The sequence below is a fragment of the Hibiscus syriacus genome, unplaced genomic scaffold (assembly GCF_006381635.1).
Source record: "Hibiscus syriacus cultivar Baekdansim isolate YM2019G1 unplaced genomic scaffold, ASM638163v2 tig00110478_pilon, whole genome shotgun sequence".
NCBI lineage: Eukaryota > Viridiplantae > Streptophyta > Magnoliopsida > Malvales > Malvaceae > Hibiscus > Hibiscus syriacus.
In genome coordinates this window covers 150,330-177,380 of record NW_024062755.1, presented here as the reverse complement: position 1 = coordinate 177,380, position 27,051 = coordinate 150,330, and the positions used below count along the sequence as shown (strand labels likewise).

At 33.2% G+C, this 27,051-nt stretch overlaps 2 protein-coding genes across 2 annotated transcripts; both read left to right on the top strand.

Annotated features, from left to right (window-relative positions):
- The first annotated feature begins 364 nt into the window (after positions 1–364).
- On the top strand, positions 365–10,961 carry LOC120128244. The gene is made up of 3 exons (XM_039145964.1): positions 365–956; positions 5,549–5,556; positions 10,941–10,961. Exon 1 carries the CDS (start codon positions 423–425, stop codon positions 948–950), a length of 528 nt encoding a protein of 175 aa, XP_039001895.1. The 5' UTR covers positions 365–422; the 3' UTR covers positions 951–956; positions 5,549–5,556; positions 10,941–10,961.
- Positions 10,962–22,048: 11,087 nt separating this feature from the next.
- On the top strand, positions 22,049–26,079 carry LOC120128324 (formin-like protein 2). Its single transcript, XM_039146022.1, has 4 exons — positions 22,049–23,805; positions 23,892–24,091; positions 24,511–24,755; positions 24,913–26,079. Exons 1-4 carry the CDS (start codon positions 22,268–22,270, stop codon positions 25,735–25,737), a joined length of 2,808 nt encoding a protein of 935 aa, XP_039001953.1. The 5' UTR covers positions 22,049–22,267; the 3' UTR covers positions 25,738–26,079.
- The last annotated feature ends 972 nt before the right edge of the window (positions 26,080–27,051 follow it).

The following is a 27,051-nucleotide window of genomic DNA, read 5'->3' as shown; positions in this document are numbered from 1 at the left end:
TTATATCCATTCTTAAATTCGAATTTAATCTATTAAATTTAAATATAGAAAACTTAAATTTGAATTTTAAAACAAGTGTGAACCCATATTCGACCTTGAAACGAGCATTTGAGTTGAATCAGAACATATATGATGACGATGTATACATTTTTAAGTTGTAATAATTGTCCTTAAAAAATACAAGATCCTATATTGTTTGTTGTTTATATTTGTTCATACAAGTTGGCATTTGAGCAAAATCTAGCCGTTAAAAAAGCTTTCACCTTTAAATTTTCTTAGTTCTAAAGCACACTATGCAAATTCGAACGTTAAACCCCAAACACTTTAAATACTCTTCATCTTCTTCCTTTCTTCCTCAACAAAATCCTAAAAAATTCGAGTTAGAATCAGATTCAACCGAGTCCAAGTCCAAGCTCCCATCAATGGGTTTCTCGATCGATAACTCGGTAACACAATCCAACACCCGAACTCACAAAACCTTCCTTATCAGCAACTATTTCCTCTTGGGAACAGCTTCCAGCTGCATCTTCCTCACACTCTCCCTCCGCTTATTCCCTTCCTTATGCGGCTTCTTCCTCATCCTCCTCCACGCCATCACCATCGCCGGCGCCATCACCGGCTGCTCCGTCGCCGTCTCCGGGTCCAACAGGTGTTACGCCGTTCACATGGTGGTCATGGTGCTGACGTCGATATTCCAAGGCTCCGTTTCGGTTCTCATATTGTCCCGAACTTCTGATTTCTTGGGGTACTTGAAATCCTACGTGAAGGAGGACGATGGGGTTTTGATATTGAAGTTGGCAGGCGGGCTTTGCGTGGCGGTTTTTTGCTTGGAATGGCTCGTGTTGGGACTTGGTTTTGTGTTGAGGTTCTATGCTTTCGTTGAAGGTCATCAAGGGGTCGTTAATGGCGGACAATCGTCGTTTCAGGGGAACGGGAAAGTTCAAGTTTAAAGAAATGTTGGTCTCGACTGCCGAAATTTCCAGATTTTTCTGAGTGTTGTGAAGCTCTGCTTTTGATTTCATATTCTAGTATTGTTTGTTTAATCATCAGTTTGTGATTCATATTCAAATTGTTGATTTGGGTTGGGATTTAACTTGTTAAAAATGTTATCAATTCTTTTTGCTTATACAAATTAAACTCTATTGTTAATCTCGTATTCGTGTATATATATAAAATTCATATAAATTTTTTCCTTTCATTAATTTTAGTCTCAAAAAAATATAAATATTAAAAATTTGATCGGACTTATTAGACAAAATTAGCTAAATAAAATATTAAGAAAAAAAATCGCAGTCAACATGTTCCTATGATTATTTTCTCAAATAAAGTTTTTTTGAACATTACCACGGTCAAGACACCTAGAATAATTAGCGTCTTCATGAAGACAGACAAAAAGCGACGTCTTTTCCATTCCATACTCTCATGGTCGGTGTATGCCTTCTCTTCCCATGCGCTTGTGGCTTGTATAAGACATAAGGTGATTCTTGTGTCTTCTCCGGACGACGTCCATTATTCTTTATATATTTTTTTGTGCTAATGTCAAAACGCCCCGTTCAAAAAAAATATATTTTTCCATTACAATATCTAGACAAAATTGTTAATTTATTATTATGTTAGAAAACATGTATACAATAAACATCTTCTAAAAACATAACTAGTGCGATTAAAGTAGTATTTGTTTTTTAAAAAAATTAGTTAATTTGATAATAGATACGTACACATTCTATAAATATAATTATATAAATTCAAAATTTTTAAAAATAATAATTCTCTGTTTTACTATTTAAATCATTTAATGGATCATATTAAAACAATTATTAATATGCGTTAGACTACACGTTTAATAAAAGTTCATAATATATATTATAGATTAGGGCATGGCAAATGTTAAGTACACAAGTTGTTTACAGCTGGTTTTGACCCCTATGAACGCTTTCCCAATACCCAATTCCCCAAATCCTTGATTGAATTATTAAAAAATTGTAAAATAAATTTAATTGTAATATTATATATATGATTACGACTATAATCATAATTTTAATCATTTGCATGCACTGTGAGTCTGTGACTAAAACAGGACAATCTAGGAACGAATATTGGCATATGTTAATGTCTGCCTAACATGAGATGAGACAATATATTAGTGGCGACATTTTCCTTAGTTTTCGACACACAAATCTTAGCCATATATATTCATCTTATTGATATTAATCATAGTTTTATATGTCAATACGATGAATTTACTTATTTATACCTAATGATAATATAATAATATGTCAGTCGGATTTACCAAAACTTCCTATCAACAATAGATTTATATCCGATAATTCTCATCAACAATCATTCTAAGTTGGAGATTATAATTTTAGAGACGAGAAAGTAACTTCTTATCTCTTTTTTTTCTAATATAAAGGTATATTATTTCTCATCAGATGTTCTCACATTTATTCTTAAACATTTATTATATTTAAAGTTTCAATTACCATTATTTACGATTTTATGTTTAATCGGAAAATATAGAATACCATAAATTCTCACAACCACCATTCCTCCTATGCACTAAGTATGAATATTCTCAATTTCCTTATTTTATTGGAAGAGTAAAAGAAAACTGGAAAAAGAAAAGATTACACACATAAGCATGCTTTAAAATTTGGAAAGCGTTAGGTCAAAAGAATAAGCAAAAAGGAGCCCACCAAATTGGGTTAAATGCGAGCCAACACTTTGATCACTCAAAGCAATCAAAATATAGTTAATTATAATTACTATATATTGGAAGGCATTTCATGGATCGTGGGATCGAGTCATATGGAGGGCATTTTATAATTTGGAGGTCTTTCACGGAAGTTGTTCTCAACCTGGCGTTGGGGGCAACCTACTCCTACCTCTCCCTTACCCCATTACATATGAAAATAAGGGTAAGCTAATTATATATATTGGAAGGCAAAAGCGTTGCATACCACTTCACATTTTAAAATACAAATTAACACAAAAACTATAAAAGTGTTGAATTATTGGATGTCATCATAATCATGCATGCCAACTTTCGCCTCCTCAATATATTTCATGTCATTTGCAATTAATGCATACTTTTGCATGGATATCTTGAAAAAGGGTAAATTATACCCTTAATCCCTATACTATATAAAAACTATAGATTTAGTCTTACTTTAGTCAATCTTAAACCATGTACTTTTGAAATTTCAGTCTTGATCCAAACTGTACATGTACAATATGATTAAATTATAGGTAGTTAAAATGATCAAATTAAACTGAAAACAGAATTTCACTTAGTGCATTTAATATTATATTGTTTAGATTATGAATAAAATTTCAAAATTTAAAAAGCACGAGAACTAAAATGACTCAATTATAATAAAATATTAAATCCATAACTTACATACAGTATAATAAAAGAATTTGAACAAAAACAATAACATGGAGTTCTGTTAACGTATGTTACAATAATACCATTTGAAAATATTATGTATAAATTTATACACGTGTTGATTCCTATCCATATTACTTCGAGGGGTAAAGTATACAAATATTCTCTCTATTGTGCAATCGTTATGTTGTGTTATTTGACTATTAAAAGTTATAAAATAATTATATATTATAAAATGATACTTTATTTAGTCTCTAAACTATTAAAAGTTATAAAATAATCATTTGACTATCCATATAATCTAAATTTATCATTTTTTGTTGAAAAATTAACAATCATTTAAGATTCTAGGATCATACATGATACTCAAACTCATAGTCTCAAAAAAAAACAATAAGTTTTTAACCATTAAGTCGAGTATACCTAATGTACAGTATATTTTGAATAATTATATAAAAGAACCATTCATATAAAAGTAATAGTAAAAGATGAAGCAGCGAGTATCTACTAATCAACATTTTATAATTTATAAATTGAAACCTTAATGACTGATTCTCACAATACATATTCTTCCACCCCCACCCCCACCCCCCGGGTTTTACCTTACCGTAAAGCGAATGGTAAAAAGTAAAAACCAAAGTGGATTTGTTTTCACAAAAATAAAAGAAAATCATTCGAAGTTTGATAAAGTATGTAGGGACATTGAGAGCCTGAAAATTTGTTATTTTGCAATAATTTTTCTGACTAATATGCTTGGTCTTTATTTTCAGGGTGGACGTCAAGTAACTTTGGAAATATTAATTCACTATTTTTGCATATGTGACTGTCAATCAACACAAACCAAAATAAAATGAATTACTATAAATTTGAATCGTACTATCAATATATCATTTTTATATATTTTATTTATAAAAGCACCTTTTGCTGTCACCAAAATTGTATAATATAATAATTATAAGGGTAAATTACATTTTTAGTATATTAACCATCACTTTTGTTTCATTTGGTCATCTATTTTTTTAAAATCATATTTAACATTATTTTTTAATTTCATTTTAGTCATCTACCCTTTAAAAATTAACGAAACTATTGACGTGACATGCTTTTATTTTTTCGATGATAATATAACATTATCTTATAATGATATGTCAATATCACCATTAATTTTTGAACTGTTGATGATCAAAATTAAATATTAGATATGATTTTGAAAAAAAAACTAAGTTATCAAAATAAAACCAAAATAATAGTTAAGGTATTAAATATATAGTTTACCCTAATTTTAATTTGCAAACAAACATTCCAATTTTATCGGCTTACCTAACATTCACAAAATTTCCACCAAACTTATATACATAGTTAATTTATGTATATTACGAGAAGGCAATCTAATTATCCAACCAATGTCAACGGAAATAAAAGGTTGTGGTCTAAATCAGTTATATATAAACTTATTGAATATTATTTTTTCTAAAAAAGAACTTTTATATACATATTATAAGCAAAAATTAAAGTTTAAAACTTTATTCTTAAACTCTAAACTATGACATTTAAATTATGCGCTCATAAACATAAAACCTTAAATCCTAAATATTAAATAGTATAAATGACATTAAAATAATTTAAATATTTACGGATCTACATACATAGCCCCTAAGTTTTTTATTCAATAATAGTTTTGGTCTCTATTAGTGTAAATATTATTTAATTTAAATTTAAATATCTAATAAGTCTCTAATTTTTTAAAAAAATAAATAATTTAATTCCTTTTGTTATTTGATATTTACTCTCTCTGATTTACACAAATTATATTTCAAATAATTTTATTTTAAAAATCATACAAATAAAAATCAAAAGCTTTCCCATCTGAATTAAAGATTTTTTTTAAAAGGATAAATCCAGCACCACCATTGCATGCTCAGGTAGTGCTGCTTTGCCTTTTCTTATTTTTGCCACTAAAGTTCGCCTTTCACGTTCTTTTTAGCAACAAAAAGATAATTAAATAAAATGTTGAGGAAAAAAACTTTTTTTATTAAAAATCTTTTAGATCAACAATGGTATGCTATGAATATTCTGTCCTTTTTGCTACAGAAAAAGAAATAATAATTTAAATCAAAATATTAGGGGTAATATTGTAAAAACATAAGTTGATTGGAAGATTTCTCAGAAAGATGACGGACAGAAGCCGGTGGATCATTGCGGAACGAGTATCGAGAAAATGACACGTGTCGTTTTCCACGCGAATCACGGGTTTGATTGCTCGTTTTCAAAATTTGTACCCGTTTCTGATTACGTTCAGGTTGAGTCAGTTTTCACCGACGAATTTTATAGTTCGTTTTTGTAATATTTTAGGGTAAAGTATATAAGTGATCCCTTGATTGTAGGAAATTTTTGTATTGAGTCTCAAAACTATTAAAAATTATATAATAGTCCCTTATCTATAGAGTCATGTTTTGTTGAATCACCTACTACTAAAAGTTACAAAATGGTCACCCAACTATTCATATGTTCTATACTCTTATTTTTCGTTAAAAAATTAATGACAGTGGACGTTAACTTGTTGATTGAGGTATAATAAAATCTGATTTAATAATTGTTTGACTTGTACTATGTGAATCGACTCTTAGTTTACATTATGTCGGTGAACCGGTGCTTGAAATATTATGTCATCGAGCCAATACTTGAAAGCAACAACAATTTCAGTATATATCATTAAAATATGATTTTATTATATCATAGTCAGCATGTTAACGTCCAATTTAGACTGCCGTTAATTTTAACAAAAAATGTTGAGTTTGAAACACATGAATAATTGAGAGATCATTTTGTAATTTTTAATAGTTGAGGGACTCAACATAACACTACCTTATAATCATATGATCATTTTATAAATTTTAATAGTTGGATGACTCAATAAAACACTACCTTATAGTTAAAGAGCATTTGTATACCCTATCCAATTTTTTTATTAAAGGATTCATTGCTTTTAAAATTTGAAGTTAATTTTTTTGAAAAAAAATAATTATAAATAAATTTTTTTAGATAAATCTTATTTATTCATCCAAAAGAAACCTCCATCTCAAATAAAAATTATAACCAATAGAAAAAATCTAAAATTTCACCTACAATATCAAACCTACAAGCCAACAAAACATAGTCTCAAGCTAAATCCCCCATTCAGTAACTAAAAAAGAATTAAGATTACAGATCTTTGAGTATTATTTTTATCTGAGAAAAAATAACAGTGAACTGTTTTAATCCCTTGTCATACTTCTGCACCCAATTAATCAAATCCATCCAACAGTTGTGCAAAATATAAAACCTACAGTTTGCAAGATCAGTCACTAAACCATAAAATAAAGAGAAAATAACCGTATTGACCATAAATACCTTATAATATACGATTTTAATCATTTTTTTTTAATTTGCCAAAATGACCAACTAAATCGCAATGCGATCGATAATTCGCAACGCGATCTCTGATATCGTAAATCAGTTTCCAGATTCGCAACACGATTCTGACTATCGCATTGCGATTTTCCAAATTCACGTTGCGATTTTCCGACTATCGCAATGCGAATATGTAAATCGCAATGCGAATATGACTATCGCAATGCGATTCTGACTGTCGCAACGAGATTCTGACTATCGCAACGCAATTCTGACTGTCGCAACGCGATGCTGACTATCGCAATGCGATTTTCAAAGCGCCATTATTATCGCAACGCGTATTTTTTCAAATTTCAAACACGAATATTAATATATCGGAACACTGAACCGTCCACAGTATATCCCGTAATCGCAACTAATAACCTAAAACCCTAAATCACAACTCAGTCCCATCTCCATCTCTCACTCTCTAAGGCGACATCCGTCCCCATCTCCGACGAAATCAGTCCCCATCTCCAGCGAAATCCATCTATCTCCATCTCTCAGAGCCACCCTCACAATCATTCACGGTCAGAAATGTAAAATCAATCAAATCAACCACTGATAGTTAGTTTTTTAATTATTTTTATTTTGAAATTTTTACATTATTATTAGATTTTTCACATTGAAATTGATGATAAGTTTACTGGTAATTTCAATAATAGATTAACCATTTCATTTAGATTGCTTATTAAATTCATTCGATTGCTGCCAATACTGCTAAAATATTTAGTCTTTAAACCCTGTGAATTTAGTATTTGTATTTGTTTTGTCTTTTGGTTGAAGTAATGCAATCCATTCAAGTTTCAATTTTAGTATTTGAAACCGATAATCGCAACGCGAAATGAAAATCGCAACGACTGAATCGCAATGCGATTTTAGTTTCGCGTTGCGATAGTTAAATTAGTTTCCGATAGTCATTTTTGTGTTGCGATTTTCATTTTCGTGTTGCGATTTTAAGTTTCAGAAACTATTCTTCTCCTGCAAATTGAAACTTGAATGAATTGCATTACTTCAACAAAAAAACAAAGATAAATACTAAATTCACAGTATTGCAAATTTAAGTTTGAAGAATAAACTACTACTCTTTATGTTTATTGTTCTTGGTATATCTTCACAGTGTAGTTTTTGGTATATCTAACTTGGTATGTTTATTGTTTTTGTATAACTTTTATTCGGCTCAATTGACCTTAAGAAATAAATTAAGCCTGGCCAAAACAATTGCGTCGAAGCTTTCACCTGCACAAAGAAAAATATTTTGAGGATACTTGCTTCGGGCCATGGCTGAAAGTAAAACATCCGGGTGGAGATGCTATGTTGACCCATCTGTTTCTTCAAACCATGACTAGCGATCTACCAGAGACTATACAACGTCGTGATGAAGAGATATGGTTTGATTTTCCACCGGCGTATACGTGTTTTGGGCGAGAGGAGTTTTGCTTAATCACCGGTCTACGCTTCAGACACGATGATGTAGATCGGTACACTAGACATATTACCCGCCTATCATGGTTATCCCAGGTTTTTCCTGAGCTGTCAATGGAGAAGCCAAATTTACACGTGGAAGACTTGACGAGATTATTGAATAAGAAATATGGTTTTACTCGGATGGATGGCGTCGATGTTGTCCGAGTATGCTTTCTAATACTTTTGCATGCCGGCTTTTTAGGCAGAGAGCCCAGACAACCTATTCCTAATGATTTAATTAAATTGGTAGATGACCTAAATGCATGGAACCTGTTTCCGTGGGGTTCGTATCTATGGAAAGCTACATGAAATAAGTTGTCGTCTACCTTTGATGATCGAAAAAGTTTGCGTGGCGATGGTTCCAAATACACTTTGTCAGGCTTTATTTGGGCCTTTAAGGTAAGAAATTTTATATAATGTTTCTAAAATTATAATTAATTATTATTTAACAATTACTAATGTTTGTTATTATATTGTTTGTAGATTTGGATATTTGAGGCCTTTCCCGCCATGCATACATATGCATTAAAAACTTCTAATGATATTCCTAGGGCTATTTCCTGGAAGAGGAAACGGACCTTGCAGCAATGGGAAGATTTACTACCGTATACGACAATAAATAATGTAAGTTAACACAAATACTACCATATGTTTATAAACAAGTTATTACTAGTACACGTTTAACTTTGTTCGAGCTTTTATATTGTTAGGAGTCCAACACTCCATTACAGAGGCTGACACCCACGGAAGCTGAGCTTGCCACTGATTGGTGGCAAGCTAGTAAGCGTTTTTTTAATGGCATGGATGATGAGCAGCCTTCACTTCGAGAGCCATCACCTCACCCAGAGCCATCACCTGATCAACCCGACTATACACCTCCACAACGAGAGCCATCACCTATTATGTCACATCATCGAGCCTCTTCTCCACCATCACCTCATGATAGGCGACCGGCAAAGATGCCACGACATTTATCTCCCTGTTCTCCACCTCCACCTCCACAGGATGAGTTAGGGGAGTTACGTGATGAGGTCAATGCCTTGCGTGAGGAGGTCGGTACTTTACGCGATGAAAATAGTGCATGGCGTGTTGAGGTAGCCGCTCTACGTGAGATGGTAGCATCATTATATAATGACGTTCATACTATACGCAACGAGGTAAGTTTAATATTTTTCATATTTAACTTGATGATAAATTTACTCGTAATTTCACTTAGATTAACCATTTCACTTAGATTGCTTAGTAAATTCATTCGGTTGCTGCCAATACTGCTAAATTGTTTATTCTTTAACCCTGTGAAGTTAGTATTTGTTTTTTGTTGTCTTTTGGATGAAGTAATGCAATCCATTCAAGTTTCAATTTGCAGAAGAATAATAGTTTACTTTCGCAAAGCGAAAATGACTATCGCAACGAAAGAATCGCAATGCGAAATGAAAATCGCATTGCGATTCTCTCGTTGCGATAGTCATTCGTGTTGCGATTTTAAGTTTCAGATTCTTTTCTTCTTCTGCAAATTGAAACTTGAATGAATTGCATTACTTCAACCAAAAGACAAAGACAAATACTAACTTCACAATGTTGAAAATTTAAGTTTCAAGAATAAACTACTACTCTTTATGTTGTCATTGAACCTGCACTAAACCTATATGTTGTCCTTTTAAATGTTTATATAAGTGATTACTTCTGGAATGTTATCTGATGCATTTTGTGAACAATGATAGAATAATGACTTGGGTGAATACCGTGCAAGTTTGAAATATATTTGTCTTTGTTTTCACTGTTTAATATCATGTTTGTTTATTTATTGATTTATGTATTAATTTATTTTTAGCGGCCCGCTAAGGTGGATGCTCTACGTCGGGTTTTTATTGCAAGACGGAGTTCACGCATCAGACGGCGTGCACGTGCCATTAAGTCTCCGTTCACCCCAATAGTGCGAAGAATCCGTAAGAAAAAGCCCGACTCACCTGTCATCGTTCAAGAGGCCTCCCCTATCGTTCAAGAGGCCCCTGTCATCGTTGAAGAGGTCCCTCCCAACATTCTAGAGCCCGATTCACACTGCATAATATATCGAATTATTGAGAAACCCCCTCACGTACCGGACATGATGGATGACTGTTGGCTTTCGTATAAGTTACCGGCCAGTACTATTCCAGCATATGAAGTGGAGAGGAAACAACTACCGGAAACAATTCTGGATAATACCCTTTGGGCTAAGACCGCAGTTGATTTTTATCTACATGAGCGGAGCCAAGGGTGTTACGCTGACATATACAAACTCAACGATGATATGCATTTGTTGATTGAACGGACTTGGTGGGGTGTGTTATTAGGGGTTGAAGACAATGGCTATTTCGATGGGGGGTAAGTCTTATATTTCTTCTTATATTTCATTTTGATTAATTTTTTTTAAATTTATGTAATTCACTAATATATGTCTTTTTTTGTAAAACAGCATATTGATGCATGGGTGTCACGTCTTCTAATAGTAAGGGCTTTGAAGAAAAATAAAAATAAAAAAATACGCGATATACAATTATGCCGACGTCTTTTCACGTAGTTCACTTGAAAAATCAACGACAGGAATCATATGTGTTACTAATGGACAAGCTAAACTTTATCCTGCATAGTGGGAGGTCGATAAGGTTAGTATTTATTTTTTAAAATTATTTTAAAGGTGTTTATAAATAAGTGCGCAATTTGAATTATTACTTATGATTGCAAGTGTTTATCCCTGTTTTGGAACGTACTCATTGGCTTCTCGTCGAGCTTCAGCTCCCATCCCTGAAGACAATAGTATATGACAGCATGATTAATTACATATTATTGTTTTATTTGAGAGATATTATTAAGGGATGGAGCTCTCATTTGGCTAAATTCTTAGATGCGATTAATTATTGGACTTATTCTAGAAACAAGAAGCCAAATAAGTTCAATGTTACAGTTATCAGAGACGAGACCGCGCCACAACAAACGCCGAAAGCCAGAGGGGAGTGTAGTCATCTCGTATGCATGTGCTTGGAGCGTTTGACGACATGAAGTACACAGTTTATACCTCTCACCGATAGAGATAGAGGTGTAGTAGGCTTGTGGTTTTGGTATTTTATGGCTAGAGCGATATATTTGAGACGTTGCCTACCTGCATCCGCGTTATGAAAGTATTCATAAACAATTTGTAAGTCAAATGCAAGTGTTGTTAAGTACCTAGAATTCAATAATAATTTGTTGTTTGTTGATTTTAGATGTGTAGAAAGTGTTATTTGAGCAAATGTTTGGTTTATGCAGGTTAATCCTGAAGTGAGATGTATGGGTGAAATTGATGAGGAAAATAAGAATTATTATCATTTTTGCTTGTTTAATTGATTTATAAAAACTGATTTGTAAAAGTTGATTTGTTTAATATTGATGTGTAAATAATTCTTATTTTTGCTTGTTTAATTGATTGAAATGTAAAAGTTGATTTGTTGATTTCAATCTGCATCATATTGAAAGCAAAAGACTTGTTGGAGGTACACTTTCGCAACGCTAAACTCAAAATCGCAATGCGAAAGACAAAATCACAACGCGAAAGTCAATTAGCGTTGCGATAGTCTAATACGCTTTGCGATTTTCTCATTGCGATAGTCAAATTCGCGTTGCGATAATCAAATTTGCATTGCGATACTCAAATTCACGTTGCAATTTTCTCGTTGCGATAGTCAAATAGCCGTTGCGATAGACAAATTCGCGTTGCGATAGTCATATTCGTGTTGCGATAGTCAAATTTGCGTTGCGATATTCAAATGAATGTGTAATAAGTGATAACAACTAAACATATCATAGCAATGTTCAAACTCAAGTTACTAATAAATGCCTAACTGAAAATGTTAAAAGTTTACACATAAAATACACATAATAGTCAAATTCGCGTTGCGATATTCAGATGAATGTGTAATAAGTGATAATAACTGAACAAATCATAGCAATGTTCAAACTCAAGTTACTAATACATGCCTAACTGAAAATGTTAAAAGTTTACACATAATACAACGTTTGCATTTAAAAATCACCTAAGTTAGTAGTCCCAAAAGGTGAAGCCGGTTGTGATTGGGATTTTGATTTTGTTTGCGATTTTGATTGCCTTTTTCTTGACACCATATGAGCTTTGGATTTTGATGAGGATCCATATTTTGGTAGAGGAAAAGATGATTGTGATGGCACTGGTGATCCACATGTCAACCTTGTATGACCACTTTCCTTACACCGACTACATGTCGATCTCTTATTCTCTTCACCCTTAGACGGTATACGATCGTGACTTTTTGGTCGGCCAGGTAGCCTTCTGTCCATGGCTAGTGGCAAAACTGTTTGTAAGTCATCTAGTATGTCCCACTCAGAAGGATGTGGAATAGGGTAGATAATCTCGGCATAATTTTGTCGATATACTTCTGTAGTGTAGCAATCCATAGCGTATGCGCTTGAATCATCTTGGTTTAGATGAAGAGCAACCTTTATAACATGCCCACACGGATAACCAGATGTTTTCCATTTCATACAACTACACGTCTTTGCATTTAGATCGACAAGCCCATTTAAGTTACTATCCAGTACTTCAAACAAAGTGTTTGAACATGGTTCAACTCTCCATGACGTTGACTTCACAACACGTTTCGTTATCTTTTTTTCAGTCCATGGTGTAACACGTTGTTCCAATGTTCCTTTAAATTTAAATAAATAATACTTAGTAAAATATATGATAAGTTACGAATTTAAAGAAATAATACATGCATGGTTTCTTTTCTTGTAGTACCACTATTGAATAGAGGCTCGAAAAAACTCCATTAACATAGTAATGAGTAATTTTCGGGAATGACGACTTAGAGCGTTGATTGATTCTGCACTATTAGACGTCATGAAACCATATCTTGCTCCAAGTTGATGTACTCTTGACCATCTTTCAAACCCGACATCTTCTAATGTTTGAGCACACTGAGGCAAAACACGTCTTAAACAATTTATATGCTTATTAAAATCCACTTCCCGATAAGCTTTTACAGCCTTCCAGTATGTCCATTTGTGATTTTTTATACCAGCAGACCTTGATTTTAGATTTCTATATAAATGACAACCATAAAGTCCATGAAAAATATCTGGGAAACACCTTCTAACAGCGTTGTCAATTGAGTTTGCCCTATCGGATATGATTGTCAGATTGCTAATAGGACCTATGCAATCCCTAAGATGCCCCATAAATCATGTCCATGAATCAGAGGTTTCAGATTTGCCAACCCCGTAAGCTATTGGCAGTATCCCATTGTTCGCATCTATGGCTACTGCTAATAAGTTTACTCCAAGGTATCGACCTTTTAAATGTGATCCATCAACTATAATAACTGGGCGCATGCAAGTAATAAACGAACGAATCTACAAAATCATATACACAAGAAATATAATCATTTAAATGTGAAATGCATATAACTAACAAAAATGAGTCAACAAAATTATATTGATTTACTAACCGCAACACCAATGGCGATAAACAACAACTCAAAGCGTCCATCTCTATCTGTTTTGATATGAGTTACCGACCCAGGATTTTTCAGCTTTAAATTATGACAATAAGCCGGCAGTTGGGCAAACGATGCTTCTGGCGACCCCCTCAACAATTCTAAGGCATAACATTTGGCTCTCCAAGCTTGAGAATATGAGATACTAATCTTGAACCGAGCATTCATGTCAGTCATAATTTCATGTCCCCGATATATTATGCCATTCAAAAACATTAACTCAGTCAGAAAACCACCCAACACCTTTTTGTTTGCCTGTCTATGGTGAGGAAAAACTTGGGTTCTTGAACATGTATGTTTATCAATAAAAGTCCTAACTTGAAACATTTCGCAATCTTTTATCCTCTTCACAATCATACGCCACGTACAGTTTTTGTCAATCATACACCTTGTTTCGAAACGATCTTTGCTTGATTTGTTAACTTTTAGTTGATAGTCATCTTCCACACATTTCGTATACAAAGATATCTTCAAGTCTTCCTTTGTATCAAAACAATCATCTTTCTTGATACGAATAATTTGTGTGTAACAATCAACTGCTATTTTTACCAACTCTTCTTCCGGTATCTGAAGTAATTCTGGCATATTCCAGTTATACTCCCGTGGCATTTTCTTCGGGAATTTCTTCTTCTTCTTTTTCTTCTTCAGGGTTATATGAATTACAGAATGGATGTTCAACATGTTCATTCACAGTCGTAACTTTCTCCTCATTATCATCAACAACATCTTCCTCGGCAGCGGCTGTTTCATCATCAAAATTCGGGTATTGACCAATATCAAAATCATTACACGTAGGGTCTGTTTCTTCTTCTGAAACATCATCAAAATCCGAGTATTGACCAAGATTAAAGTTCGGGTATTGACCAAGATCAAATTTCGAATACTGACTAGTACTCACAATTTTTTCTGTTGGCTCATCATCATCTAACTGGTTAATACGAAAATCGGAATTTGGTGCTGAAAGTTGATTGGGATTTGGATTAGGGAAAAGTTGTGGGTTTTGAGATTGTGTTTGGTATTGGAAATGTGGTGAAACAAAATTTGCTTGGTGATGAAATTGTGGTGGAACCATTAAATTTTGAGCACCATAAACTGGGGTTGAAAAACTTAGTTGATTACTACCCGCTACTGACTCAACTTCACTACTTCTAGGTTCAACAACATACAATGTAACATCATCTTGCGAAACACTAATGTAAGCAATGAATTGTTCAACATCTTCATTGTCGGTTAACAAATAAACTTTACATTTTCTCTGATAAGATAGTCTAAATCCACTTAAGGGCTCTAAATTCAATTTATTTGCAACACGTAACATTAGAGTTTCATAAGTTAACTTTTTTAATGACAGTTTTAGTTGAAGATTCATGGGTAAAGGCATATATTGTAAAACACCATGAACATTCTCCCATGACCCTCCAAATCACAAATCTATCCAAACATGATCAACATTAGATGATTTCATTATTGTAAATTAATTTACTAAACAAACGAGCTGCGAAACTAAAACCTGTTGCCGGATGGGTAAGGATGTCGTTGGATATAGAAACGGATGTCGCCGGAGAGAGTGATAGATGGAGATGGAATGAGTTGCGATTTAGGGATTTAGGTTATGAGTTGCTTATGCTGCGTAGTTATATACCCAAAACATTTGTGTTGTGAAACTAAAACCTGTTGCGAATTTGAAATTCAGTGTTGCGACAGTCAGAATCTCGTTGAGATAGTCAGAATCGCGTTGCGATAGTCATAATCGCATTGCGATAGTCATAATCGCATTGCGATTTACATATTCGCATTGCGATAGTCGGAAAATCGCAATGTGAATTTGGAAAATCGCAATGCGATAGTCAGAATCGCGTTGCGAATCTGGAAACTGATTTGCGATACCGGAGGTCGCGTTGCGAATTATCGATCGCATTGCGATTTAGTTGATCATTTTGGTAAATCCAAAAGAAGTTTGTTAAAATCGTATATTATAAGGCATTTTTTGCCACTGATATTATTTTCTCTAAAATAAAATAATGTCGAGGAATAGCTACCTCCCTGACAATTTGAAACCAAGGTACCCTGTCCAATTTGTGCCTAAACAGATTTCAGACCATTTGTGCTTTATACTCCCCTACAATATGTCAATAAAAGCAAAATCATCCCTGAGTTAATGTCAAACTTTTAACCCCCATAAGATTTGATTCTATTTGATTATATATTTTATTTAAAATAAATAAAAATACACCATGAACGTCAAAATTGAAACTTAAATAACATAGATGTCACTCAATTTTGTTAAATTGCATGTTGAAAATAACTCATGCAAATTCATCAATGATAATGACCTTTTTCCTACTACTTATTGATTTGGTCCCAACACATCATATTCATATAATTTTAATGTCAAATCCTAAAGTTCATTATTGAGATTAGCTTGGGTAATATTATCAGTAAATTGTGAATTTAATTCAGTTAATTTTAATTTTATATTTTAAAATTTTAATTATAACTCAAATAATATAATAATAATACAACTAAATTACATAGACTACAAATGATTGAATTTTAGAATTGGAACTAAGTGCATTGTACAAATATTAATTGAATAATTTAACTTTATAGATTTAAATATTGTCATTCAGGTCGACATCAAAATTTTAAAATTTTAAAAAGTACAAGGTTGAGAATAATTTAATTATTGTACATGAACTAATTCTATAATTACACATAATTTAAGGACTAAATAATAGAATTTGTCCTTCAAGGTAAGCATTTAAACTCCTCCAAAGCCCACGTCTTGCATGCTCGTGGCAACTAACTAATGCAATTATGGAATGTTTATATTTGGCAAATTTCATATAAAGTGTTATTTTCTAATAAATATTAAAATTCTCCACTTATTGCTAATTAAGCAATATATGTACTATTAGTTGTTTATAATCTTTAATATGATGATTGTATCATTTCATGTAAAGAAGATTACGATAGTTATAAGGAGATAATTATTATTATTATATTATATAAAAATTAATAATTCAACTCACAATATTGTAGTTAAAAAGTACTTATGGTTTGATTTTTTCCCATTCAAATTTGTGTTATTTTTTTTTAATTTTAAAAGAATAAAATATTATTTTATAAAAGATACTTATAATTTAAACAAAATATTTTTGGTATTATTAAATTGTAATTTAACCTAAATTTAGTTTAAATTTTAGAGTGTGTATGCGTTCATCGTGAAATCCAAATTTTCTTCATTTAGTTACCTATTTTAATGACGGTGCTCACTTTGAAATTTTATTTGTGTCAATTTCATTCAAAAAAATTATATTGTCAACATACGTGTATCCACCTTAAAAATTATTTGTGGATTTGCAATTGCTCACCCTACTTTTTTTTTTAATTCTCTGAGGGTAAATACAATGTAGTATATGTTCAAAGATAACTCTAAGTCATTTGACATTGAACTTTCGTACCCCTGACATTACTAATGCTCACATTACCTTTAAATTAAAAGGTATTGATCGTTTTAATATGTATTATTTTACTTCTCATATATATTATGCCAATAATAATATCAATTTAACTAAACTCAACTTGAATCCATACTATATCAACTGTTTGAATCATATAAGGTAAATGATCCACAACAAGGATTATTATTAGTTTGAAAGTGATGGTTTTGTCTCTCCTCTCTATATTAATGTAAAAAAGGTGAAGGTTTTTGGATTTGAAAGTAATAGATCCAAATCTATAAATACAAATGAGAAAGTGAAATGTTTTTTTTTAAATTAAGGGTGTTAGAAGTTATTTTACTTTAAAAAAATAAATCTTAAATTTTCATATTATTAAAAATTTAAATCTAAAAAATCAATTAATATAATTATTTGATTAACGAAAATCATTATCCATTATTATAGTGTTGACAGAGTGATCTACACATAATTGATAAAGTGATAAAAAGGACTTTATTTTTTTTATAAAATTTTAGAACTTATTTAATATTCAAGTAAAAAATCAGATATTATTTATGAAAGTACTATTACAAAATTAAATAAATAAATATATATATATATATATTAAAAGCTATAAAAAATAAATTATTCAATCAAAAATTAAAAATATTTATAAAGTATTATTTTTTAATACATCCATAATTTTTTTGACAAAGTATTGTTGAGAGTGTATTATTATTTATTGAATATATTTTTAATGAAATGAATCTTATATTAGAGTGATAATGACTTTTGGGATTTCTTTCTATACTTTTAAAATGAAAAATATATATTTTACACCAAAATAATAAGTTTTATTTTAAATTTAAATTTAATTCCTCAATGTAATTGATAAGTTTGAACAATTAGATTTTATTAATATAATTGTATTTGTTACAAACATAAATCCAATTATTTAAATATATAAAAACATTAAAGATTTTAATATACAATCATGTGATCAAGAATCCTCAAAATGATCCTAGTAGTTAAGGAATTTTGTTATTCCTTAATAATTTATATTTGAATATCATAATCTACACAAATACTCGAATTTAGATTTAAATCTTAAAAGAATCATGTGATTAACTTAAACTACTAATCAATTTATTTTAATTAACATTAATGCAAGTCTATTAAAAATTATAAGAGTATAGAGAATGTCCAAAATCCAAATTCCGAGAAACAAATTTAGGTTGGATTATTCAATAGATTTAGATATTGTTAGGACAAAGATACGGTACACTATGTACGCATGTGTGGATGCATGTCTGGTTCTATAAAATATTTATTTTACTTTTAGAAGATTTTATACATTTTTATAAAATATTTGAAATACGGAAAATTTAAGAGTGGGTATCTCACACCAAAACACACTATTATTGTGATGTATAGGTACGTATAATTTAAGTAATATTTACATAAATTTATTATTTAAATATCCAATTAAATTACATGAAGCAAATTAGAGAGCAAAAATGAAACATCTGACTTAAGTATAATACAAAAGCCATTAAAATAAATTGGTTTATTAGATTTTTTTTGGATAATCAATTTATATTCATTCAAAGAAGCAACAAGCTGCTACAGAAACGTAAGAACAGTTATATTAGGCCCCAGTCGTTACATAATTGCCTATTCACATTATCTAGCCTATTCATACTATATCTATACAGTTTGATTCTAACAGCCTCTTTGACGCCAGGCAGAATAGTGATTATCCTGCAAGCCGGACTGTTATAGCGAAAATTTGCCCAAAAAAAACCAGAGAATTTTTTTTAGGGTTTAATAAAATATTATAAAATCAAACAATGCCCAAAATCAGTCCACAAGCCGGACTGTTATAGCCAAAAATCGTCTTTATTCGAATTTTGTCAAAAATAGCAAAATCCCGGAAATCACTCTAAATTGAAATTCGAAATAAAATAAGCAATCTCCAAAAAAATCCAGCCTAAATCGGATTTAAATTGACTTCCTAATTGACAATCGAAATATTACCATAAATACTTCTGACACCTGTAGCCAAAGTTATGGTCAAAAGATTGAAACATACTCAAAACGACCCCAATGAGGAACATGTCACAATCAATTCCCGCCTTTGCGCTGATCTGCCAATTCATGGTATCTCAGCGCCATCAAGGTGCAATCTGACAGCTCAACATCATCTGTCTCGGATCCCCCTGCGTCACTCTTTGATAATATTGACAATATAATCAGTCGAACGCATCACACTTCTAACGAATCTGCGATTGCGCTCCTCCCAAATGTAGTAAATGAAACCGGTCCAAGCAAGTTTAAGGATATGAACAAGCAAGGATCTTTCTTTTAAATTCTTTACCAACCAGCAGAGCAGGTCATCCCAGTTCAGGCAACATATCTGCAACCCACAAAGCTGCAAAACAGAGTTCCAGACCTCATTCGAGAAAGGGCAGTCCAAGAAGATATGTGCTATAGATTACAGCTCAGCACCACAGAACACACAATTAATATCAGTTACCATACCAAATCTGCTCAGACTCTCCTTAGTAGGTAACCTGTTAAGGATTGCCATCCACGTTATCATCGAGAACTTAAGAATATGAGCAGGGAACCAGATGATGCGGTGCCAGGCCACCTTACTCCTCTTTTCTCAAATTTTATCCCAAATCCAGCTCCCCTCAACCTGTGACCAACAGACAGAAGTAGTGAATAACCCTCTAGCCTCCTCACGCAACTTGATCAGTTTCCTGAGTGTCCAACTAAAATGAGGCTTGACATCAATATTCCAGTAGTCCTCAGCCTTAAGGTAGTATGCCTTTGTCCAGGCAATCCACAGAAATCCAACATTTGCTAGTATGTTTTTAATCAGCATCAGACAACAGGTTTTATTCCATCCAACCAAACTCTTCAACCCCAATCCACCCTCGAACTTAGAAGTGCAAATCAGACTCCATCTAACTCTTGCACCCCGAGCAGAGGAGTCACTACCTTTCCAAAAGAATCTCATACAAGTCTTTTCTATTTCCTGGATGATTCCTTTAGGCAAAATAAGTTGTCAAAATAATTTTTTGGTAAAATCATCAATGACATTTTTTTTTTATTTTGATCACTGATTATTAAAAAAAATTAACGTTAATATTGAAATAATTAGATTTAACTATTACTAGTTAATTAGAATTTAACATTTAAAAGTATAAGAATTAAAAATAATGTTAAATTATAAAAAAAAATTTATACTATAATTTATGTAATACATGAATTAATAGAAAAATTATTAATATGCTAACATTAAAAAAGTGTGTGAAAAGCATCGTTGGGTGGATTCCTTTCCACTCTCCATCCCATCAGCGATCAGAGTTCTTCACAAGCAAAACAGTTTTAACCTCGCCCCAAAAAGGGGTAAATTATATCAGTAACTCACCAGTTTATTACACTTTCTACTTTAGTCACCAAAATAATTTTTTGGTAAAATCATCACTGACATTTTTTTCTATTTTGATCACTGATTAATAAAAAAAATTAACGTTAATATTGAAATAATTTTTTTTACTTTTCATGTTATTTTCTCTTTCCTTGTTAACGATTTACATTTCATTTTTTATAATTTTATTTATAAAAATAAATGATAAATGATTAAAATAAAAATATAATAAGAAATAAAGTCTTTTTTATATAGTGTAAAGTACATAAATATTCTCTCGATTATAAAATACTATTTTATTAAACTCATCGACTATCAAAAGTTATAAAAATAATCATTTGATTATATGACATTATTTTTTTGAGTCATTCAACTATTAAATGTTACAAAGTGATCACTCGATTACTCATATATTCTAAACTCATCTTTTTTTGTAAAAAAAATGACGGGTCTTCTAAGCTGAATGTTAATTTACTGACTAAATATATGATATTTCTTTAAGATTCTAAGGTTAGATTTTTAATTTATTTAGTCTATAGTTTAATGTATAGCTTAGATAATATTATTTTTAAAAATAAAAATGACGAGTTTGATACATAAATAATTAAATAATCATCTTACAAATTTTAATAATCGTGAGATTAAATAAAATAATATTTTATAGTTGAGATATTATTTGTATACTTTATTTATTTATATTTCATTGCAACTTGGAAGAATCTCACCACAATTTTCTTTTTCATATTTAAAAAAAATAAATAATGATGCAAATCCCAATAATGAACAATGTCTGTCTCTCTGACATTTTTAACCCCTTCTCCATCCTTTTCTTTAAAGAAAAAAAAATCCCACTTTTAGGTTAATTTATAGATATTTTCCTGCTAAAATAGAAAAGTAGGATAAAATACTCAAATAATTTGATTACTAAAATATTTAAATATTATAAATATATAAATTTGATAAATTTATTTGATAATTTTTTATATTAATTCAATAAATTCAATTATTATTTTATGACTAAAAATATTTATTGATTCAAATAATTATTTGAATATATATCTTAAGGATTTTTAACATATTTTTTTTTATAAAATTAAATATTATAAAAATATAATATTTTTAAAATAATCTAAATAATTATAAAAAAATATATGTTTAAGATTTTTTTTAATAATTGATAACATATTTATATCTTACGACTCCTTTTTATTATTAAATCCGCCCACTAAATTTTACAAAAATATGTTTGCTATTTCTCTCTCTCTCTCTATTACACAGTTCAAAGATTGGGTTTTTTTGTTCAAAGTTTTATCATTTTTGAATAGGAGTTTAGTCTATGGAAAAAGTGGTGAAAACAGTGTGTGTTTATAGGTCTAAAAACTCTAAACTAAACAATCATTCTTCTTCACTCTCTGTGTCTTTAGAGTTGGAACATTCTCTTGTCGGAGCTCCAATCTCGTCTCTGGTTTGGTTTTTCTTCTTCACTTATCTTTCTCTGTAGTAAACATAAATCTCCATTGTTGGAACAAGCAAGCTTCTTCTTTTTTCAAAGGAGATGTTTTTTAAGTGTCGTTCACGTAAAAAAATGGAGATGGTAGCTACCGCCATGATCCACCTTCTTCCACCTTTTTTCCTGTTCATATCCGCCGTGTCAACCACCTGTTCTTTGGACCACGACCACCACCACCGACGTCTCCTCCACCAGCCTTTCTTCCCACATACTACCCTCCCACCAACTTATCCTCCTCCTGCTTCACCACCATTTCCCTCGCCGCAACCTCAGCCTCGCCAAAATCAACAGCCGAAGTATCCTTTCTCCACTACTCCGCCTTCCACCCCTCAAGCTCCATTTTTTCTTTCCTTCCCTTCTCCTCCGCCGCCTCCGTCGCTGTCGTCGACCCTCCCTACTTTTCCCGCGAACATTTCCTCCCTGCTCATACCCCAATCTCCTTCCCCCTCCTCACACCGCCGTCACCTCCTCCTCATATCACTCTCTGTTTCCCTCCTCGCCGCCGCCATCATCCTCTCTGTCGCAGCCATCACCCTCTTCCTCCGCAACCGCAGCGACCAAAACACTTCCTCCGACGACAAAGCTTCCCGGTCAGACTCCCTCCGGTTATTCCCTCCCAACATTCCCCCTTCTGATGCCTCACAGAAATCACCACCTCCACCGCCGCCGCCGCCGCATCAACCGCCGCGCTACGTCTCGACGAATCGTAGCTCGGAGTTCCTCTACTTGGGTACCCTTGTTAACACTAGAGTAGACGCTGCTACAACAACGACAACCCTTTCTGGCAATGTGGGTATCAAGCTAGGAGTCACATCTTCTCCTTATCAAAAGCTCGGCTCTCCTGATTTGAATCCATTGCCGCCATTGCCAAAGGTCCAAAATTTTCCAAGTGGTGAACAGTTCATCCAAGTTCCGCCAATGAGTAGCTTTCAAACTAACGTTGAAGTCGAAGAAGACGAGTTCTTTTCACCGAGAGGATCTTCACATGGAAAAGAGAGTCCTCCACAAGTAAGAACCGAGTCAAGCTCGAGGAGGGACTTCCATGGCGAAATCTATGGCAGTCGAAGCTTCAACTCAAGAACCGCTTCGTACCCTTATTCAAACTCATGCTCACCTTCGAATTCATTCTTGAACTCGAGTCCTTTGAGCCAAAGATCACCAGATACTGTCGTTCCTATATATACAGTGAAAGTAACGAATCCATCTTCAACTTCACCTTCATCTTCGAGATTATCTTCGTCATCTTCGGAAAGGTATTCTCCCGATCGAGGTTCTTCAGCTCAGAACAAGGAATCTCCATCAAAGGTTGTACTTAAGAAGCTTCCACCGCCACCTCCACCGTTCCCTCCGGCGCGATTTTGGGAGGTTCCCACCATGGCGAACTCTGTACCAGAGACTAAAACCGGTGGACCGCCGATCCTTATTGCACCCTCCAGGCCAGTGTCGTTGCAGAATAATGAAGGCTTAGAGAGGAATGCTGCTGAGACTCCAAAACCGAAGTTGAAGCCTTTGCATTGGGATAAAGTTCGAGCAAGTTCAGATCGAGCCATGGTGTGGGATCAGATCAAATCAAGCTCATTTCAGTGAGACACTCGCATCCCTATTTAGTATCTGTTCATTGCTTTTTAAATGTTGTTTAAGTAGTAGAGTGCTATAATGGTGCTTGCAGACTGAATGAAGAAATGATTGAGACGCTGTTTACGGTGAATAATTCAAAATTGCCCGCCAAAGACATTGGTCGCCGGCAGAGTTTGCCGTCTTCTAATCAGGAAAACCGTGTGCTCGATCCGAAGAAGTCCCAGAACATTGCAATTTTGTTGAGGGCACTAAATGTGACCATTGAGGAAGTCTGTGAAGCTCTTATGGAAGGTAATCAATCCATATACATAGCAAATACGAAGAATCGGTAAAATGATGGAAACAAAGCTCCTTAGAGTCTAAGGTTACATTGCAATGCACCGGATCTCCCGGTTTAAAATGCTTGTGCCTCTACCAGAAAATATTGAGTTCGATACCAAGACAAACTCTAATGATTTACCGGTGTAGCACTGGTATAAGATATAGTTCTCTATCGTCCGGAGTTGAGACATGTTTCTAATTTCTCAGTTGCTGTCTATCGTCTGTTGTGTCTTTACTTATTTTGATGAGGTTGGGGTCGATGGAAATCCAGTGAAGATAACTGTGTATTCGATGCTGTTTGCAATTGCTTTAGGGGTTTTGCTGTAAATAGTCCATTCTCACCTTTAATTCTATATCTAAACTGCTTCCACTTTCTTCTCTCTGAACAGGTAATTCAGACACTCTTGGGACCGAGCTGTTGGAAAGCTTATTAAAAATGGCTCCAACCAACGAAGAAGAGCGTAAGCTGAAGGACTTCACTGATAAATCCCCTTTTAAGCTAGGTCCGGCCGAGAAGTTCCTCAAGGCAGTGCTCAACATACCTTTTGCCTTCAAAAGGGTCGATGCGATGCTTTACATTGCTAATTTTGACTCTGAAATCGAGTACCTGAAACGGTCTTTTGAAACTTTAGAGGTATATTTCTCAATTGCCTGTCTGTATGCTTATGGCACTCATTGTTGATCCATGTTGTATGCCACATGCACACACTAGTCTTGATATTCTGATCTTCATCTGTTCTGAATCAATGGATTTTAATGTTTCGGTTTACTGTTTTGGTGAAATTCTGCAGGCCGCATGCGGAGAGCTGCGAAACAGCAAAATGTTTCTGAAGCTTTTGGAGGCAGTGCTCAAAACTGGAAACCGCATGAATGTTGGCACCAACCGAGGCGATGCCCAAGCGTTCAAGCTCGACACACTCTTAAAGCTCGTTGATGTAAAGGGCACCGATGGGAAAACCACGCTTCTGCATTTTGTTGTTCAGGAAATCATCCGAGCCGAAGGTTCTCGCCTTTCCAGTGCTAATCGGAATCTGAAAGCTGAGAAAACACAGCAGTCTGATTTTCAGGATGATGTCGACTTTAGTAAGGTCGGCCTGCAAGTCGTTTCTGGTCTAAGCGGGGAGCTAACTAACGTGAAGAAGGCTGCCGCTATGGACTCGGACGTTCTCAGCATCGATGTTGCAAAACTTGCTACTGGTATCTCTAAAATCCGAGAAGTTATAAAACTAAACGAAGAGATTGCTCTGAAAGACAGTAGCCGCAAATTCTCGGAATCGATGATCGAGTTCCTCAAGAAAGCCGAGGAAGAGATTGTCAGGATCCAAGAACAAGATAGAGTGGCCCTCTCCATGGTAAAGGAGATAACCGAGTATTTCCATGGCAACTCAACCAAGGAAGAAGCTCATCCATTCCGGATCTTCATGGTCGTCAGGGATTTCCTCTCTATCCTCGATCAAGTATGCAAGGAAGTTGCAAAGGTCAATGAGAGGACGATATGCTGCTCAGCCCGACCATTACCAAATCCCACCCTGCTACCGGTTTTCCCCGGACTCAACGTAACACAACACGACGGTTCCTCAGACGACGATGATGAAACCTCATCATCCTCGTCGTAGTTCCCGGATCTTGCAACATGTGGTTTGTTAGTAAAAATGTGAACATTATGATATCATGTAAATAAACCAGTGGGTTTGAGTTGATAATCAAAGTAGAACATGTGTCTTTGAAGGTGCCACGGTCCATGTCTTGAATGTTACATTTTTACACAGTATGGAGAATGGGTTAATAAAGTAATTGACTAATAGGGTGAAGTACGGAAGAGTGTAAGATTCAGACTGTGTTTTGATGGGGGAGTGGGGACAGTGAATTGAAGGTCATGGCCTATCAAATCAATGTTGTGATGGGGATTTGTCTGTTTCTTTGTGGCTGAGAGGATCCTTTTATTTAGGGCAGAGGGAGAGATAATGAGATATAGAGGGAGATTGGGCATGGCTGAAATTAGCTCCTTGTCTTAAGTCTTAATTCACTTTTTTTTTTTAATATTATAAATTTTATCACTTGCTATTTTTATTATTATTTTAATAATTAAAAGTAAAATTTTTCTAATTTATTCTTATTTGTCATTAGAATATTACTTCATAAATAAAAAAATAATATAACAGTTTCGATGTGAATCGTTTTTTATTGTCATAAAATTTATATATCATTCATGTCAAATTTTTTTATTTTATCCTTCTCCTTTAAATATAATTTATTTATAGTTTTATCTTTATGTTACATCAACTTTACAATTATCATTTTTTAACATTTTTTCTATCATTCAGATATCTCATTGTTTTATGTCACTTTATTAATTTATATTTGATCTAAAATTACTTTAAAATTTATAAAACTGAACCTTAAAACTCTAAATTCGCATTATAATATGCAATATTCACCATTTAATCATCGTGAAATCAATATGTATAATTTGCTTTTTTGCGCGTTTATCTCGAAAAATCATCTTTTTCATTTAATATTTCCGTTCAAATACCGTTCAGATTATATTTTTTGATTTAACATATTTTGCAGAAAGACACGCCCCCTATAGCGTGTTTAACGTTGATTTGGCGTCACGTGGGTAAGGCACCCCGTGCTGACATGGGATACACGTGTGTATAGCGCGGTCCCTGGGGGCGCCTTAAGCCACGTAAGGTATAGCGCGAGGCAGGAACCACACTTTAACTGTGAATCTGACACAATTATATTCGGCGCAGCCCTGGGGCCGCGCCTTAGCTTTATATGATATAATTATGTAAGGCGCGGTGTAAGTACCACATCTTGTATAATTATAATAACTTTTCTCGGCTATAAATATCCTTCCCCCATGAACTCCTCACATCTCTTTTCAACAGAAAAAAATTAATACAACAATCTGACAATCTTCTCAT

Excerpts from the sequence above, each read along its gene's own strand:
- LOC120128244 (XM_039145964.1), top strand. The coding sequence starts at position 423 with ATGGGTTTCTCGATCGATAACTCGGTAACACAATCCAACACCCGAACT.
- LOC120128324 (XM_039146022.1), top strand. The coding sequence starts at position 22,268 with ATGTTTTTTAAGTGTCGTTCACGTAAAAAAATGGAGATGGTAGCTACC. Across the intron at positions 23,806-23,891 it reads ATCAAATCAAGCTCATTTCA|ACTGAATGAAGAAATGATTG; the intron begins GTGAGACACTCG and ends TGGTGCTTGCAG. Across the intron at positions 24,092-24,510 it reads CTGTGAAGCTCTTATGGAAG|GTAATTCAGACACTCTTGGG; the intron begins GTAATCAATCCA and ends CTCTCTGAACAG.